The 19794-nt window shown below is 45.2% G+C and overlaps 1 protein-coding gene across 1 annotated transcript in view; it reads left to right on the forward strand.

Annotated features, from left to right (window-relative positions):
• Positions 1-19794, forward strand: part of LOC139381772 (carboxypeptidase X (M14 family), member 2) — a 102655-nt gene that overhangs the window by 2060 nt on the left and 80801 nt on the right. Inside the window, exon 2 of the mRNA XM_071125524.1 lies at positions 6246-6347. Within this exon, the coding sequence (XP_070981625.1) occupies positions 6246-6347 (102 nt within the window). The remainder of the gene's footprint in view (positions 1-6245; positions 6348-19794) is intronic.

Raw genomic sequence — 19794 nt, forward strand, 5'->3', positions numbered from 1 at the left:
CAAACCGTGTGATGAATCTAAACGTAAAAGTTGAGGCACGCAGACATGGGAACCGTGAAGATTTGAGGACAGAGATTCAGGGAACATCATCCACATCTACATCAATCTGTGATGACCAGAGATAGACAAATACATGTAATCATGTCTTTAGGGAGGTTTACGAGAGGAGCCCCTCACTCCTCTTCTATCCCTCCATCCCTCCATCCCTCCATCCCTCCATCCCTCCACCCCTCCATCCCGCCACCCCTCCATCCCTCTATCCATCCATCCCTCCATCCCTCCATCCCTCCACCCCTCCATCCCTCTATCCCTCCATCCCTCCACCCCTCCATCCCCCAACCCCTCCATCCCGCCACCCCTCCATCCCTCCACCCCTCCATCCCTCCACCCCTCCATCCCTCCATCCCTCCACCCCTCCATCCCTCTATCCCTCCATCCCTCCACCCCTCCATCCCCCAACCCCTCCATCCCGCCACCCCTCCATCCCTCCATCCCTCCACCCCTCCATCCCTCCACCCCTCCATCCCTCCACCCCTCCATCCCTCCATCCCTCCATCCTTCCACCCCTCCATCCCCCAACCCCTCCATCCCGCCACCCCTCCACCCCTCCATCCCTCCATCCCTCCACCCCTCCATCCCTCCACCCCTCCATCCCTCCATCCCTACACCCCTCCATCCCTCCATCCCTCCATCCCTCCATCCCTCCACCCCTCCACCCCTCCACCCCTCCATCCCTCCATCCTTCCATCCCTCCACCCCTCCACCCCTCCACCCCTCCATCCCTCCATCCCTCCACCCCTCCATCCCTCCATCCCTCCACCCCTCCATCCCGCCACCCCTCCATCCCTCCATCCCTCCACCCCTCCACCCCTCCATCCCTCCATCCCTCCATCCCTCCATCCCTCCACCCCTCCATCCCGCCACCCCTCCATCCCTCTATCCCTCCATCCCTCCACCCCTCCACCCCTCCATCCCTCGACAGATACTGTAGATGAGAGACAGCAGGTTAATCTGAGTCTTTAGTATTTTAGTCCCTCCATCCCTCCACCCCTCCATCCCTCCACCCCTCCACCCCTCCATCCCTCCACCCCTCCACCCCTCCACCCCTCCATCCCTCCACCCCTCCATCCCTCCACCCCTCCATCCCTCCATCCCTCCATCCTTCCACCCCTCCATCCCCCAACCCCTCCATCCCGCCACCCCTCCACCCCTCCATCCCTCCATCCCTCCACCCCTCCATCCCTCTATCCATCCATTCCTCCATCCCTCCACCCCTCCATCCCTCCATCCCTCTATCCCTCCATCCCTCCATCCCTCCACCCCTCCATCCCTCTATCCCTCCATCCCTCCACCCCTCCACCCCTCCACCCCTACACCCCTCCATCCCTCCATCCCTCCTTCCCTCCACCCCTCCACCCCTCCATCCCTCCACAGATACTGTAGATGAGAGACAGCAGGTTAATCTGAGTCTTTAGTATTTTAGTCCCAAAATGCACCCTTTTGTTCTTTAAAACCTTTAACAAATGAATAGGGAATTATCTTTGTGATCTTTGTCAATTCATGGATTTCAACACTTGAATTGTGAAGTTTTTTAGTGTTTTTTCCACCCGTTTATACATAGAGCCATAAAACAAATGAAAATTATATTGTGTTCTATGAAATACATGTTCTTAACGTTGCCAAAGACCTTCACAAACACAACCAAATTAATATGTATTTTTAAGCGGTAGGCATAGAGCCATATGAAAGGTATTTATTAGACTGTTTAGAATGATGAATTCCAGAAGACGTGTCATTGGCTTAGGTAGCCAATGGGGTTGTCGATAGCCGGCTTTTCTAGTGTTAAAAGGAAGTCGCAGACGAATGACCAACATGCGTCTTCAAAATGGGTTTTGGTAACGCAAAAGTAATGTAGCGAGTTACTTTCCACGTTAAGTAATAAGTTACTTTGAATGAAAGTAGCATAATATAATAAGTTACTTTTAATGGAAGTAGCATAATATAATAAGTTACTTTTAATGGTAGTAACATAATATAATAAGTTACTTTTAATGGAAGTAACATAATATAATAAGTTACTTTTAATGGAAGTAACATAATATAATAAGTTACTTTTAATGGAAGTAACATAATATAATAAGTTACTTTTAATGGAAGTAACATAATATAATAAGTTACTTTTAATGGAAGTAACATAATATAATAAGTTACTTTTAATGGAAGTAAAATTGTAATATAATAAGTTACTTTTAATGGTAGTAACATAATATAATAAGTTACTTTTAATGGAAGTAACATCGTAATATAATAAGTTACTTTTATTGGAAGTAACCAAATGTAATAAAGTAACGTCACAAGTTATTTTTAAAAGTAATGTTCCCAAACGCTGTTCCCTATATAGTGCACTACTTTTGACTAGGAACCCTTAACACTGATAGGGAATAGGGTGATTTGGTACGCAGTCTCTGTGTGGCGTTCGGAGGGCTACGTGGCCCCTATTACAGGAGAGGTATTAACCTCCAGGGAGGAAAGGGTTGGAATTAGGAGGAGGGGACTCCTGTTCCCTACACACACACACACACACACACGCACGCACGCACGCACATACACACACACGCACACACACACACACACACACACACACACACACACACACACACACACACACACGTACACACACACACACACACACACACACACACACACACACACACACACACACACACACACACACACACTCCAGTATATAACATCTTAGTGTTCTGGCTGAAATCTTTACCTTACGGCATCACAGACCACGTTCAGTAGCAGCTCAGCGATTGGTTCAGCCATAGAGGGTAGGTGTAAATCCAGCCGTGTGATAGGATGGATGAGAGAGAGAGGAACATGCGTATAGTCAGACACACATGGTGTAGGTAGTGTCCTGCAGTGGCATGGCCTGCTATTGGCTGGTAATTGGGAGCAGCTGTGGCTGCAATGACTCAACTGTTCAGGAATCCTCACACGTGCCACGGCAGGGTTAGACTGGGGTTGGGGTAGGTACCTGTCCTGCCTCGACAGGGTTAGACTGGGGTTGGCGTAGGTACCTGTCCTGCCACGGCAGGGTTAGACTGGGGCTGGGGTAGGTACCTGTCCTGCCTCGACAGGGTTAGACTGGGGTTGGCGTAGGTACCTGTCCTGCCACGGCAGGGTTAGACTGGGGCTGGGGTAGGTTCCTGTCCTGCCTCGGCAGGGTTAGACTGGGGTTGAGGTAGGTACCTGTCCTGCCTCGGCAGGGGTAGACTGGGGCTGGGGTAGGTTCCTGTCCTGCCTCGGCAGGGTTAGACTGGGGTTGAGGTAGGTACCTGTCCTGCCTCGGCAGGGGTAGACTGGGGCTGCGGTAGGTACCTGTCCTGCCTCGGCAGGGTTAGACAGGGGTTGCGGTAGGTACCTGTCCTGCCTCGGCAGGGGTAGACTGGGGCTGCGGTAGGTTCCTGTCCTGCCTCGGCAGGGTTAGACTGGGGTTGAGGTAGGTACCTGTCCTGCCTCGGCAGGGGTAGACTGGGGCTGCGGTAGGTACCTGTCCTGCCTCGGCAGGGTTAGACAGGGGTTGCGGTAGGTACCTGTCCTGCCTCGGCAGGGGTAGACTGGGGCTGCGGTAGGTACCTGTCCTGCCTCGGCAGGGGTAGACTGGTGTTGCGGTAGGTACCTGTCCTGCCTCGGCAGGGGTAGACTGGGGCTGGGGTAGGTACCTGTCCTACCTCGGCAGTGGTGGACTGGGGTTGTGTAGTGTGCAGTATGTGGCCATTCCGATATACATACAGTACACACTGTGTTTACTAAGTACTGGGCATTATGCCTACAGTACACACTGTGTTTTAGTAAGTACTGGGCATTCCAATATACATACAGTACACACTGTGTTTTACTAAGTACTGGGCATTATACATACATTACACACTGTGTTTACTAAGTACTGGGCATTATACATACAGTACACACTGTGTTTTACTAAGTACTGGGCATTATACATACAGTACACACTGTGTTTAACTAAGTACTGGGCATTCCAAAATACATACAGTACACACTGTGTTGTACTAAGTACTGGGCATTATGCCTACAGTACACACTGTGTTTTACTAAGTACTGGGCATTATACATACAGTACACACTGTGTTTTACTAAGTACTGGGCATTCCAATATACATACAGTACACACTGTGTTTAACTAAGTACTGGGTATTCCAAAATACATACATTACACACTGTGTTTTACTAAGTACTGGGCATTATGCCTACAGTACACACTGTGTTTATCTAAGTACTGGGCATTATACATACAGTACACACTGTGTTTAACTAAGTACTGGGCATTATACATACAGTACACACTGTGTTTTATAGTAATGCTTTCCATTGTTTGTCCTTTCCTATGTTGATATGAGAGAGGGATACGAGCTTTTAACCTGTCCTATGTTTATATGAGAGAGGGATAATGGCTTTTAACCTGTCCTATGTTTATATGAGAGAGGGATAAGAGCTTTTAACCTGTCCTATGTTGATATGAGAGAGGGATAAGAGCTTTTAACCTGTCCTATGTTGATATGAGAGAGGGATAAGAGCTTTTAACCTGTCCTATGTTGATATGAGAGAGGGATAAGAGCTTTTAACCTGTCCTATGTTGATATGAGAGAGGGATAAGAGCTTTTAACCTGTCCTATGTTGATATGAGAGAGGGATAAGAGCTTTTAACCAGTCCTATGTTGATATGAGAGAGGGATAAGAGCTTTTAACCTGTCCTATGTTTATATGAGAGAGGGATAAGAGCTTTTAACCTGTCCTATGTTGATATGAGAGAGGGATAAGAGCTTTTAACCTGTCCTATGTTGATATGAGAGAGGGATAAGAGCTTTTAACCTGTCCTATGTTGATATGAGAGAGGGATAAGAGCTTTTAACCTGTCCTATGTTGATATGAGAGAGGGATAAGAGCTTTTAACCTGTCCTATGTTGATATGAGAGAGGGATAAGAGCTTTTAACCAGTCCTATGTTGATATGAGAGAAGGATAAGAGCTTTTAACCTGTCCTATGTTGACATGAGAGAGGGATAAGAGCTTTTGACCTGTCCTATGTTGATATGAGAGAGGGATAAAAGCTTTTAACCTTTTAAGCTTTCATACAGATTTGTATTTTTATCTCACACACACACACACACACACACACACACACACACACACACACACACACACACACACACACACACACACACACACACCGGCTTTTAGTCAGTTGAAATTGTGTAACTGTCGTCAGATAATACAGCATTACTAGAACATCTCCTCTCACTCAGAAGTTGGCCAATGAACTTGAAGATCTGTGAAAGAAATTTAGGATATCCTAAATAAATATAGCTTTTGAGTGAGAATATCCAGTTTAAATCTATCTTTTGAGTGAGGATATCCAGGTTTAAATCTATATTTTGAGTGAGAATATCCAGTTTAAATCTAGCTTTTTTGTGAGAATATCCAGTTTAAATCTATCTTTTGAGTGAGGATATCCTGTGTAAATCTAGTTTTTGAGTGAGGATATCCAGTTTAAATCTAGTTTTTGAGTGAGGATATCCTGTTTAAATCTAGCTTTTGAGTGAGGATATCCAGTTTAAATCTAGCTTTTTTGTGAGAATATCCAGTTTAAATCTATCTTTTGAGTGAGGATATCCTGTGTAAATCTAGTTTTTGAGTGAGGATATCCTGTTTAAATCTATCTTTTGAGTGAGGATATCCTGTGTAAATCTAGTTTTTGAGTGAGGATATCCTGTTTAAATCTAGCTTTTGAGTGAGGATATCCAGTTTAAATCTAGTTTTTAAGTGAGGATATCCAGTTTAAATCTAGTTTTTGAGTGAGGATATGCTGTGTAAATCTAGTTTTTGAGTGAGGATATCCAGTTTAAATCTAGCTTTTGAGTGAGAATATCCTGTGTAAATCTATCTTTTGAGTGAGGATATCCTGTGTAAATCTAGTTTGGAGTGAGGATATCCAGTTTAAATCTAGTTTTTGAGTGAGGATATCCAGTTTAAATCTAGTTTTTGAGTGAGATTATCCAGTTTAAATCTAGTTTTTGAGTGAGGATATCCTGTGTAAATCTAGTTTTGAGTGAGGATATCCTGTTTAAATCTAGCTTTTGAGTGAGGATATCCTGTGTAAATCTAGTTTTGAGTGAGGATATCCAGTTTGTAATTCATGTTTTGTTTCTCTCTCCTCAGTGAAGAATGGAAACAAGAAGGATGAGAAGAACAAAAAGGGAACGTTGAAAACTCCCAACAGCATCAACGAGGGAGAGGGCCAATACAAGTCAGCAAAAGAGGGTGATTCATGAAGGATATACCACACACACACACACACACACACACACACACACACACACACACACACACACACACACTGACTGACAAACACACACACATACACACACACTGACTGACAGACACACACAGACACACACACAGATACAGACACACACACACACACACACACACACACACACACACACACACTGACTGACAGACACAGACACACACACACACACACACACACACAGCGTGTCTCTAACTATCCTTCTCCAGTTGACTGAATTCAAAAAAACTGATTTTATTTTCCCTCTGAGGAGAAACCCTGGCAGGAAAGACGATGCTTGAAAGGATAAGTCACAGGATGAGATCCAAATGGCACCCTATTTCCTGTTAGTGCACTACTTTTTACCAGGGCACATTGGGGACCAGAGCCCTTTGGACCGTGGTCAACAGTAGTGCACTACTTTTTACCAGGGCACTGTGGGGACCAGAGCCCTTTGGACCGTGGTCAACAGTAGTGCACTACTTTTTACCAGGGCACATTGGGGACCAGAGCCCTTTGGACCGTGGTCAACAGTAGTGCACTACTTTTTACCAGGGCACATTGGGGACCAGAGCCCTTTGGACCGTGGTCAACAGTAGTGCACTACTTTTTACCAGGACACATTGGGGACCAGAGCCCTTTGGACCGTGGTCAACAGTAGTGCACTACTTTTTACCAGGGCACATTGGGGACCAGAGCCCTTTGGACCGTGGTCAACAGTAGTGCACTACTTTTTACCAGGGCACTGTGGGGACCAGAGCCCTTTGGACCGTGGTCAACAGTAGTGCACTACTTTTTACCAGGGCACTGTGGGGACCAGAGCCCTTTGGACCGTGGTCAACAGTAGTGCACTACTTTTTACCAGGGCACTGTGGGGACCAGAGCCCTTTGGACCCTGGTCAACAGTAGTGCACTACTTTTTACCAGGGCACATTGGGGACCAGAGCCCTTTGGACCGTGGTCAACAGTAGTGCACTACTTTTTACCAGGGCACATTGGGGACCAGAGCCCTTTGGACCGTGGTCAACAGTAGTGCACTACTTTTTACCAGGGCACTGTGGGGACCAGAGCCCTTTGGACCGTGGTCAACAGTAGTGCACTACTTTTTACCAGGGCACATTGGGGACCAGAGCCCTTTGGACCGTGGTCAACAGTAGTGCACTACTTTTTACCAGGGCACATTGGGGACCAGAGCCCTTTGGACCGTGGTCAACAGTAGTGAACTACTTTTTACCAGGGCACATTGGGGACCAGTGCCCTTTGGACCGTGGTCAACAGTAGTGCACTACTTTTTACCAGGGCACTGTGGGGACCAGAGCCCTTTGGGCCGTGGTCAACAGTAGTGCACTACTTTTTACCAGGGCACTGTGGGGACCAGAGCCCTTTGGACAGTGGTCAACAGTAGTGCACTACTTTTTACCAGGGCACTGTGGGGACCAGAGCCCTTTGGACCGTGGTCAACAGTAGTGCACTACTTTTTACCAGGGCACATTGGGGACCAGAGCCCTTTGGACCGTGGTCAACAGTAGTGCACTACTTTTTACCAGGACACATTGGGGACCAGAGCCCTTTGGACCGTGGTCAACAGTAGTGCACTACTTTTTACCAGGGCACATTGGGGACCAGAGCCCTTTGGACCGTGGTCAACAGTAGTGCACTACTTTTTACCAGGGCACTGTGGGGACCAGAGCCCTTTGGACCGTGGTCAACAGTAGTGCACTACTTTTTACCAGGGCACATTGGGGACCAGAGCCCTTTGGACCGTGGTCAACAGTAGTGCACTACTTTTTACCAGGGCACATTGGGGACCAGAGCCCTTTGGACCGTGGTCAACAGTAGTGCACTACTTTTTACCAGGGCACTGTGGGGACCAGAGCCCTTTGGACCGTGGTCAACAGTAGTGCACTACTTTTTACCAGGGCACATTGGGGACCAGAGCCCTTTGGACCGTGGTCAACAGTAGTGCACTACTTTTTACCAGGGCACATTGGGGACCAGAGCCCTTTGGACCGTGGTCAACAGTAGTGAACTACTTTTTACCAGGGCACATTGGGGACCAGTGCCCTTTGGACCGTGGTCAACAGTAGTGCACTACTTTTTACCAGGGCACTGTGGGGACCAGAGCCCTTTGGGCCGTGGTCAACAGTAGTGCACTACTTTTTACCAGGGCACTGTGGGGACCAGAGCCCTTTGGACAGTGGTCAACAGTAGTGCACTACTTTTTACCAGGGCACTGTGGGGACCAGAGCCCTTTGGACCGTGGTCAACAGTAGTGCACTACTTTTTACCAGGGCACATTGGGGACCAGAGCCCTTTGGACCGTGGTCAACAGTAGTGCACTACTTTTTACCAGGGCACTGTGGGGACCAGAGCCCTTTGGACCGTGGTCAACAGTAGTGCACTACTTTTTACCAGGGCACTGTGGGGACCAGAGCCCTTTGGACCGTGGTCAACAGTAGTGCACTACTTTTTACCAGGGCACTGTGGGGACCAGAGCCCTTTGGACCGTGGTCAACAGTAGTGCACTACTTTTTACCAGGGCACTGTGGGGACCAGAGCCCTTTGGACCGTGGTCAACAGTAGTGCACTACTTTTTACCAGGGCACATTGGGGACCAGAGCCCTTTGGACCGTGGTCAACAGTAGTGCACTACTTTTTACCAGGGCACATTGGGGACCAGACCCTTTGGACCGTGGTCAACAGTAGTGCACTACTTTTTACCAGGGCACATTGGGGACCAGAGCCCTTTGGACCGTGGTCAACAGTAGTGCACTACTTTTTACCAGGGCACATTAGGGACCAGAGCCCTTTGGACCGTGGTCAACAGTAGTGCACTACTGTTTACCAGGGCACTGTGGGGACCAGAGCACTTTGGACCGTGGTCAACAGTAGTGCACTACTTTTTACCAGGGCACTGTGGGGACCAGAGCCCTTTGGACCGTGGTCAACAGTAGTGCACTACTTTTTACCAGGGCACTGTGGGGACCAGAGCCCTTTGGACCGTGGTCAACAGTAGTGCACTACTTTTTACCAGGGCACTGTGGGGACCAGAGCCCTTTGGACCGTGGTCAACAGTAGTGCACTACTTTTTACCAGGGCACTGTGGGGACCAGAGCCCTTTGGACCGTGGTCAACAGTAGTGCACTATATAAGGAATAGGGTGCATGGACCGTGGTCAACAGTAGTGCACTACTTTTTACCAGGGCACTGTGGGGACCAGAGCCCTTTGGACCGTGGTCAACAGTAGTGCACTATATAAGGAATAGGGGCATGGACCGTGGTCAACAGTAGTGCACTACTTTTTACCAGGGCACTGTGGGGACCAGAGCCCTTTGGACCGTGGTCAACAGTAGTGCACTACTTTTTACCAGGGCACTGTGGGGACCAGAGCCCTTTGGACCGTGGTCAACAGTAGTGCACTACTTTTTACCAGGGCACTGTGGGGACCAGAGCCCTTTGGACCGTGGTCAACAGTAGTGCACTATATAAGGAATAGGGTGCATGGACCGTGGTCAACAGTAGTGCACTACTTTTTACCAGGGCACTGTGGGGACCAGAGCCCTTTGGACCGTGGTCAACAGTAGTGCACTATATAAGGAATAGGGTGCATGGACCGTGGTCAACAGTAGTGCACTACTTTTTACCAGGGCACTGTGGGGACCAGAGCCCTTTGGACCGTGGTCAACAGTAGTGCACTACTTTTTACCAGGGCACTGTGGGGACCAGAGCCCTTTGGACCGTGGTCAACAGTAGTGCACTACTTTTTACCAGGGCACATTGGGGACCAGAGCCCTTTGGACCGTGGTCAACAGTAGTGCACTACTTTTTACCAGGGCACTGTGGGGACCAGAGCCCTTTGGACCCTGGTCAACAGTAGTGCACTATATAGGGAATAGGGTGCATGGGCCCTGGTCAACAGTAGTGCACTATATAGGGAATAGGGTGCATGGGCCCTGGTCAACAGTAGTGCACTATATAGGGAATAGGGTGCATGGACCCTGGTCAACAGTAGTGTACTATATAGGGAATAGGGTGCATGGGCCCTGGTCAACAGTAGTGTACTATATAGGGAATAGGGTGCATGGACCCTGGTCAACAGTAGTGTACTATATAGGGAATAGGGTGCATGGGCCCTGGTCAACAGTAGTGTACTATATAGGGAATAGGGTGCATGGGCCCTGGTCAACAGTAGTGCACTATATAGGGAATAGGGTGCATGGGCCCTGGTCAACAGTAGTGCACTATATAATGAATAGGGTGCCATTTGGGACGAAGTCACATAGACGACTGTCCTCTTAAACATTGTGTTTGGTTGCTATGGATCACGTCCTGGTTGTTATGGATCATGCCCTGGTTGCTATCGATCACGTCCTGGTTGTTATGGATCATGTCCTGGTTGTTATGGATCACATCCTGGTTGTTATGGATCATGTCCTGGTTGTTATGGATCATGTCCTGGTTGTTATGGATCATGTCCTGGTTGTTATGGATCATGTCCTGGTTGCTTTGGATCACGTCCTGGTTGTTATGGATCACGTCCTGGTTGTTATGGATCACGTCCTGGTTGTTATGGATCATGTCCTGGTTGTTATGGATCACGTCCTGGTTGTTATAGATTATGTCCTGTTTGCTATGGATCATGTCCTGTTTGCTATGGATCATGTCCTGGTTGTTATGGATCACGTCCTGGTTGTTATGGATCATTTCCTGGTGGCTATGGATCATGTCCTGGTTGTTATGGAACATGTCCTGGTTGTTATGGATCATTTCCTGGTTGATATGGATCATGTCCTGGTTGCTATGGATCATTTCCTGTTTGTTATGGATCATGTCCTGGGTTGTTATGGATCATGTCCTGGTTGCTATGGATCATGTCCTGGTTGTTATGGATAATTTCCTGGTTGCTATGGATCATGTCCTGGTTGCTATGGAGAATTTCCTGGTTGCTATGGATCATGTCCTGGTTGCTATGGATCATGTCCTGGTTGTTATGGATCATTTCCTGGTTGCTATGGATCATGTCCTGGTTGCTATGGATCATTTCCTGGTTGCTATGGATCACGTCCTGGTTGTTATGGATCTCTAATTCCTAATAGTCCAACAGGAGCCAAGATGATCTAGCCTGATCCCAGATCTGTGTGTGTGTATGTGTATACATGTGTTTGTGTTGTCTTGCCAACCTGGTTCCAGATCTGTTTGTGTTGTCTTGCCAACCTGGTCCCAGATCTGTTTGTGTTGTCTTGCCAACCTGGTCCCAGATCTGTTTGTGTTGTCTTGCCAACCTGGTCCCAGATCTGTTTGTGTTTTCTTGCCAACATCAAAATCAAAATCAAATCAAATCAAATGTATTTATATAGCCCTTTGTACATCAGCTGATATCTCAAAGTGCTGTACAGAAACCCAGCCTAAAACCCCAAACAGCAAGCAATGCAGGTGTAGAAGCACGGTGGCTAGGAAAAACTCTCTAGAAAGGCCAGAACCTAGGAAGAAACCTAGAGAGGAACCAGGCTATGAGGGGTGGCCAGTCCTCTTCTGGCTGTGCCGGGTGGAGATTATAACAGAACATGGTCAAGATGTTCAAATGTTCATAAATGACCAGCATGGTCGAATAATAATAAGGCAGAACAGTTGAAACTGGAGCAGCAGCACAGTCAGGTCTCAGATCTGTTTGTGTTGTCTTGCCAACATAGTCCCAGATCTGTTTGTGTTGCCTTGCCAACATGTTTGGACCAGGCAAATGCTGCTCCGAGTCCCAGAACCATGTCCAATAGTCTGCGGTCCAGTGGAGCATCTATCTCACCACTCTGCTCCAAGCCACAATGACCACACAATAACTCCAGTCATCTATCATGTTGATTCATATGACTACAGTCATCTATTATGTTGATTCATTTGACTCCAGTCATGTATCATGTTGATTCATATGACTCCAGTCATGTATTATGTTGATTCATATGACTCCAGTCATGTATCATGTTGATTCATATGGCTCCAGTCATGTATCATGTTGATTCATATGACTCCAGTCATGTATCATGTTGATTCATATGACTCCAGTCATGTATCATGTTGATTCATATGACTCCAGGCATGTATCATGTTGATTCGTATGACTCCAGTCATGTATTATGTTGATTCATATGACTCCAGTCATGTATCATGTTGATTCATATGACTCCAGTCATGTATCATGTTGATTCATATGACTCCAGTCATGTATCATGTTGATTCATATGTGGTGCAGCAGCATACCGACGGAAGCTTCTTCCCACCGTTTCGTTTTGCCATTTAATCAATGAGCATCATGTTATTTCTTAATCTGGGCTTTTTGTTTCAAAGACATTAAGTGGGTATTACCCTGTTGCATTCAAGATGGTTGCTGTTTAACACCAGGGTCAAGGTTTACTAACTCTCCAGGAAGAAGAAACAGAGAAATAGTCCAAGACAAGTAGAAGGGTTAACATTTCAACTTTAAAGGGAGAATTCAGAAGTGACTTAGGGTTGTGAGGTGACCATTGGATCCCAGAATGGTTTTAACCTGTTGGAACTTGTCTCTCCCGCTCTTTCTTTCCCCACCCCTTTCATTGTGTAACAAGCCGTCATATCGGGTTAGTCCACTAGGGACTTTTCATTGTGTAACAAGCCGTCATATCGGGTTAGTCCACTAGGGACTTTTCATTGTGTAACAAGCCGTCATATCGGGTTAGTGCACTGGGGACTTTTCATTGTGTAACAAGCCGTCATATCGGGTTAGTTCACTAGGGACTTTTCATTGCATTATGTTAGTAATCAATTCAACCTATACTGTGTGTGTTTATGTTTAATTAAATATAGTTAATTGATTTGTAAAAATAGCCGTCATCACATTAATGATAGTCTTGTCACGACACTGAGGTGACCGTTGGATCCCAGGATGGTTTTAACATGCTGAAACATGGGAACACACCACTGGCATGTCTGGCAGAGAGACTGAGGTGACCCGTTGGATCCCAGGATGGTTTAAACATGTTGGAACATGGGAACACAACACTGGCATGTCTGGCAGAGAGACTGACGCTGTAAAGTAGTTCAAGAAACACACAGACACTTTCTAACTTGCTCTCGGCTCCCAATCCCAAGACATGATTTTAGGACTGCAGTTATTGTTGAATACGTACCTGTTTATTCAATCAAAATATATTCCTTTAGTGCTTGGGGTATAGTTTTTCCGGACTGTAGATGATTTATGGTCTGTATTTGACAGTTTAATCATGGCTAAAGTTTGACTGTAGACAATTTATGGCCTGTATTTTTGACAGTTTTAATCATGGCTAAAGTTTGAAAACTCACAATTTTTGTGTGTGTTATTTTCCTGAAGGAGAAACCAAATGGCAAAACATTCACAGATAATCAAATGAATGTGTTGTAAGAGTTTTTTTTCTCCCAGGTATTGTTCTGTGTCCATAACTCATGGAGATAATACTGGAGGAAGAACCAAGGAAACAACAGGTATTGTTCTGTGTCCATAACTCATGGAGATAATACTGGAGGAAGAACCAAGGAAACAACAGGTATTGTTCTGTGTCCATAACTCATGGAGATAATACTGGAGGAAGAACCAAGGAAACAACAGGTATTGTCCTGTGTCCATAACTCATGGAGATAATACTGGAGGAAGAACCAAGGAAACAACAGGTATTGTCCTATGTCCATAACTCATGGAGATAATACTGGAGGAAGTACCAAGGAAACAACAGGTATTGTTCTGTGTCCATAACTCATGGAGATAATACTGGAGGAAGAACCAAGGAAACAACAGGTATTGTTCTGTGTCCATAACTCATGGAGATAATACTGGAGGAAGAACCAAGGAAACAACAGGTATTGTTCTGTGTCCATAACTCATGGAGATAATCCTGGAGGAAGAACCAAGGAAACAACAAGTATTGTTCTGTGTCCATAACTCATGGAGATAATACTGGAGGAAGAACCAAGGAAACAACAGGTATTGTCCTATGTCCATAACTCATGGAGATAATACTGGAGGAAGAACCAAGGAAACAACAGGTATTGTTCTGTGTCCATAACTCATGGAGATAATACTGGAGGAAGAAACAAGGAAACAACAGGTATTGTCCTGTGTCCATAACTCATGGAGATAATACTGGAGGAAGAACCAAGGAAACAACAGGTATTGTTCTGTGTCCATAACTCATTTTTTTTTTTTTTTTTTTTTTTTTTTTTTTTTTTACCTTTATTTAGCCAGGCAAGTCAGTTAAGAACAAATTCTTATTTTCAATGACGGCCTGGGAACAGTGGGTTAACTGCCTGTTCAGGGGCAGAACGACAGATTTGTACCTTGTCAGCTCGGGGGTTTGAACTCGCAACCTTCCGGTTACTAGTCCAATGCTCTAACCACTAGGCTACCCTGCCGCCCCGTCCATAACTCATGGAGATAATACTGGAGGAAGAACCAAGGAAACAACAGGTACTGTTCTGTGTCCATAACTCATGGAGATACTACTGGAGGAAGAACCAAGGAAACAACAGGTATTGTTCTGTGTCCATAACTCATGGAGATAATACTGGAGGAAGAACCAAGGAAACAACAGGTATTGTCCTGTGTCCATAACTCATGGAGATAATACTGGAGGAAGAACCAAGGAAACAACAGGTATTGTTCTGTGTCCATAACTCATGGAGATAATACTGGAGGAAGAACCAAGGAAACAACAGGTATTGTTCTGTGTCCATAACTCATGGAGATAATACTGGAGGAAGAACCAAGGAAACAACAGGTATTGTTCTGTGTCCATAACTCATGGAGATAATTCTGGAGGAAGAACCAAGGAAACAACAGGTATTGTTCTGTGTCCATAACTCATGGAGATAATACTGGAGGAAGAACCAAGGAAACAACAGGTATTGTTCTGTGTCCATAACTCATTGAGATATACTGGAGGAAGTGTTGAATTGTTTGATAATTTCTTTAGCCTTTAGAATGCTCAGCAGCGATAGCACTATGATTTTGATTTTTTTTTTCAATCCAGATGTTTCCCAAAGAGTTGATATCTGTAGTAAAACCACAAGAAGAGCAGCCTGGAATAATTTGGTGGGACCAATGTCAAGCACAATTGAATTCCAAGTCTTTATTGATGCTTTATAAACATGCCTTTGATGTGCAGCTGTCTGTCTGGCAATGCATGCTGGGAGTAGAGTGATCCAGCAGAGCAGAGTGTGGTGTGTGTGTGTGTGTGTGTGTGCCCGTGCGCATTCATGTGTGCGTACTAGTGCGCATGTGTCTGTCATTGTGCTTTGGTCAAAAGTAGTGCACTCTCTGCTTGTTTTACCTGTTAACCTGTTAACCTTGGTTGATAAGTCTGATCTTGTTTTACCTGTTAACCTTGGTTGATAAGTCTGATCTTGTTTTACCTGTTAACCTTGGTTGATAAGTCTGCTGTGAGAGGCTGTGAGGGCTCAGGCTGACCCTGATACGTTCTGATGCCGCGCTTTGGAGTCACGCTAATAAATTATGTGTCTGTTGGCAGTCTGGGAACAGCTCTCAGTGTTTTCCTCAGCTGGCAGAGGTTACAACAACTCATTTACTTACTTATTCCACTCTGTTCTAAAAGTTTCCACAGAAACGCAGATGTCTCAGAGACGTTGTTGCCCACTGCATCGCAGTGCTTGAGGCGTCACTACAGCCCCGGGTTTGATCCCAGGCTGTGTCACAGCCAGCCGTGACTGGGAGACCAGTGAGGCGGCGCACAATTGGCCCAGGTTAGGGGAGGGTTTGGCCGGACGGGATTTCCTTGTCCCAACGAGCTCTGGCGTCTGCAAGCTGACATCGGTTGTCAGTTGGATGGTGTTTCCTCCGACACATTGGTGCGGCTGGCTTCCGGGTTAATCGAGCAACGTGTCAAGAAGCAGTGTGGCTTGGCAGGGTCGTGTTTCGGAGGACGTTTGGCTCTCGACCTTCCCCTCTCCCGAGTCCTTACGGGAGTTGCAGCGATGAGACAAGACTGTAACTACCAATTGGATATCAGGACATTGGTGTGAAAAAAGGAAAATAATAGTAATAATATGATGTTGTCAGATCAGATCTCACCTAGCCTGGTCTCAGATCTGATCTCACCTAGCCTGGTCTCAGATCAGATCTCACCTAGCCTGGTCTCAGATCTGATCTCACCTAGCCTGGTCTCAGATCTGATCTCACCTAGCCTGGTCCCAGATATATTTGTGCTTTTACCTTCTCCATCCTCATTGTTATGCCAAAATGTATTGCATGACAATTCCATAAGGAGTTGCCAAGAGAGCTATAACAGACTGGCACCAAGAATGAGAAAAAGCCTGACCAGACTTGAATCCAATGTTGTGTTTAGCCCCTGCCTACTGCGGTGATGTAGCGTCTTGTGCTCTAGCTAGCTAATCAACAACCATAATAAACTATTTGCTTTATTTGCACGAAGATGACTTTATGACTTCCCAGCGAACCAAAATTGGTTCTGTGAAAGTTCTCAGAACATTCATTAGGTCTCACGGCAAATGTTCTCATACCACAAAAAAACTGTCCAGGCTGGTGATTATACAATGTTTGTTTAAAACATTCGCCTGATGTTGGAAGAACATTCCTAGAACATATTTAATCTGTTCTTTAAAGGTTTCAGAATGGTTCATTTAGTTGTGGCGACAGTCTGGTGAGAATGTTGTGGGAACAGTCTGGTTAAAACGTTGTGGGAACAGTCTGGTTAGAATGTTGTGGGAATAGTCTGGTGAGAATGTTGTTGGAACAGTCTGGTTAAAATGTTGTGGGAACAGTCTGGTTAGAATGTTGTGGGAACAGTCTGATTAAAATGTTGTGGGAACAGTCTGGTTAGAATGCTGTGGGGACAGTCTGGTTAGAATGTTGTGGGAATAGTCTGGTTAGAATGTTGTGGGAACAGTCTGGTGAGAATGTTGTGGGAACAGTCTGGTTAGAATGTTGTGGGAACAGTCTGGTTAGAATGCTGTGGGAACAGTCTGGTTAAAATGTTGTGGGAACAGTCTGGTGAGAATGTTGTGGGAACAGTCTGGTTAGAATGTTGTGGGAACAGTCTGGTTAGAATGCTGTGGGGACAGTCTGGTTAGAATGTTGTGGGAACAGTCTGGTTAGAACGTTGTGGGAACAGTCTGGTGAGAATGTTGTGGGAACAGTCTGGTGAGAATGTTGTGGGGACAGTCTGGTTAGAATGTTGTGGGGACAGTCTGGTGAGAATGTTGTGGGAACAGTCTGGTGAGAATGTTGTGGGGACAGTCTGGTTAGAATGTTGTGGGGACAGTCTGGTGAGAATGTTGTGGGAACAGTCTGGTGAGAATGTTGTGGGGACATCACAAAATATATGTTCCCAAACACAAAAACTGTGCAGTTGGGAAGATGGATTCAACAATGTTTCTTTTAGGGTGCAAAAAACATTCAGACGATGCTGCAAGAACGTCCCTAGAACACATTTTGTCTGTTCTTTAAAGGTTCCCAGAATGTTTCATTAGGTTGTGGGAACATTGTGAGGATATTACTATAGATAGTTTTCTCAAAACACTTAAACTGTCCTATTGTCCTGTCCTACTCAGATCATGTTTGTATCAGGGTACACAAAACATTCCTTTTGATGTTCCATTAATGTTGACAGAACAGTCGTTGAGGTAATTAAACGGTTCCTCGAGCATTTAATTAGGTTGTGGGAACAGTGTCGGTACATTACAAGAAATAAGTTCACAAAACACAAGATATACTCAGTCATACAATGTTTAAGTTACCGTTGTAAAGGACATTCCTATAATATTGCAAGAATGTTGGCAGAACACCCAAATCGTTCACAGAACATTTTATTATCTTTTTGGGGGGGGGGGGGAGTTGTCTGGGATGTTGCAAGAATATTCTTGTGATATTCACATAGATTACACAGAACATTCCCACAACGTTGCACAATGTTCCACAATGTTCCAAATAAGTATGTTTTTTTAATGATGTTCATAACATATCTGTTTCATGTTTTAACATAATATTCCATTGATGTTCACGCAATATACATTCTTACCTTGTCTTGGAGGTCCTCCAAATATTTAAAGAACATTTAGAAAATGTTATATTTAACTTTTACGTAATATTACAGAAACATTATCAGCATGCAAATGTGTAGCTCCTTAAAGCAGATTTGGAATTCATCCCCGTTATGTTTCTCTACAGATTTAACGGCAATTCACATTTTGAAGGTGATATAGACACATTTTAATTTCATTCATAGGACATTTGAACAGCATTTAATCATACAAACAAAAAATATTTTTTACACTTCATATGTTGACAATCTGCATATTATTTCATTCACAGGACATTTGAACAGCATTTAATTAACTTCTTATGGCTGGGGGCAGTATTGAGTAGCTTGGATGAATAAGGTGCCCAGAGGTGCCCAGAGTAAACTGCCTGCTACTCAGTCCCAGTTGCTAGTATATTCATATCATTAGTATATTTTGATAGAAAACACTCTGAAGTTTCGAATAATGTTTGAATGATGTCTGTGAGTATAACAGAACTCATATGGCAGGCAAAAACCTGAGAAAAGAATCCAACCAGGCTTTGGAAGATCTGAGGTTTGTCGTTTTTCAACTCATTCCCTATTGAAGATACATTGGGATATTGGTCATGTTGCACTTCCTAAGGCTTCCACTAGATGTCAATAGTCTTTAGAAACTGGTTTGAGGCTTCTACTGTAAAGGAGGGGCTCATAAGGGCTGTTTGAGTCAGTGGTCTGGCAGAGTGCCACGGGCTCGCGACGCGCAGTCATGAGAGGTAGCTCGTGTTCCATTGCTTTTCTACAGACAAAGGAATTGTCCGGTTGGAACAATTTATGTTAAAAACATCCTAAAGATTGATTCTATACATCGTTTGGCATGTTTCTACGGACTGTAACGGAACGTTTTGACATTTCGTCTGCTCCTAGTGAACGCGCTTCGTGACTTTGGATTTGTTTACAAAACGCGCTAACAAAAGTAGCTATTTGGACATAAATGATGGACATTATCGAACAAAACAAACATTTATTGTGGAACTGGGATTCCTGGGAGTGCATTCTGATGAAGATCATCAAAAGTAAGTGAATATGTATAATGTTATTTCTGACTTCTGTTGACTGCACAATATGGAGGATATCTGTTTGGCTGGTTTGGGCTCTGAGCGCCGTACTCAGATTATTGCATGGTTTGCTTTTTCAGTAAAGCTTTTTTGAAATCTGACAGAGCGGTTACATTAAGGAGAAGTGGATCTAATATTCCATGCATAACACTTGTATCTTTTAGCAATGTTTATTATGAGTGTTTCTGTAAATTGATGTGGCTCTCTGCAAAATCACCAGATGTTTTTGGAACTACTGAACATGACGCACCAATGCATACTGAGATTTT

This window comes from Oncorhynchus clarkii, chromosome 23 (genome assembly GCF_045791955.1).
Source record: "Oncorhynchus clarkii lewisi isolate Uvic-CL-2024 chromosome 23, UVic_Ocla_1.0, whole genome shotgun sequence".
Lineage (NCBI taxonomy): Eukaryota > Metazoa > Chordata > Actinopteri > Salmoniformes > Salmonidae > Oncorhynchus > Oncorhynchus clarkii.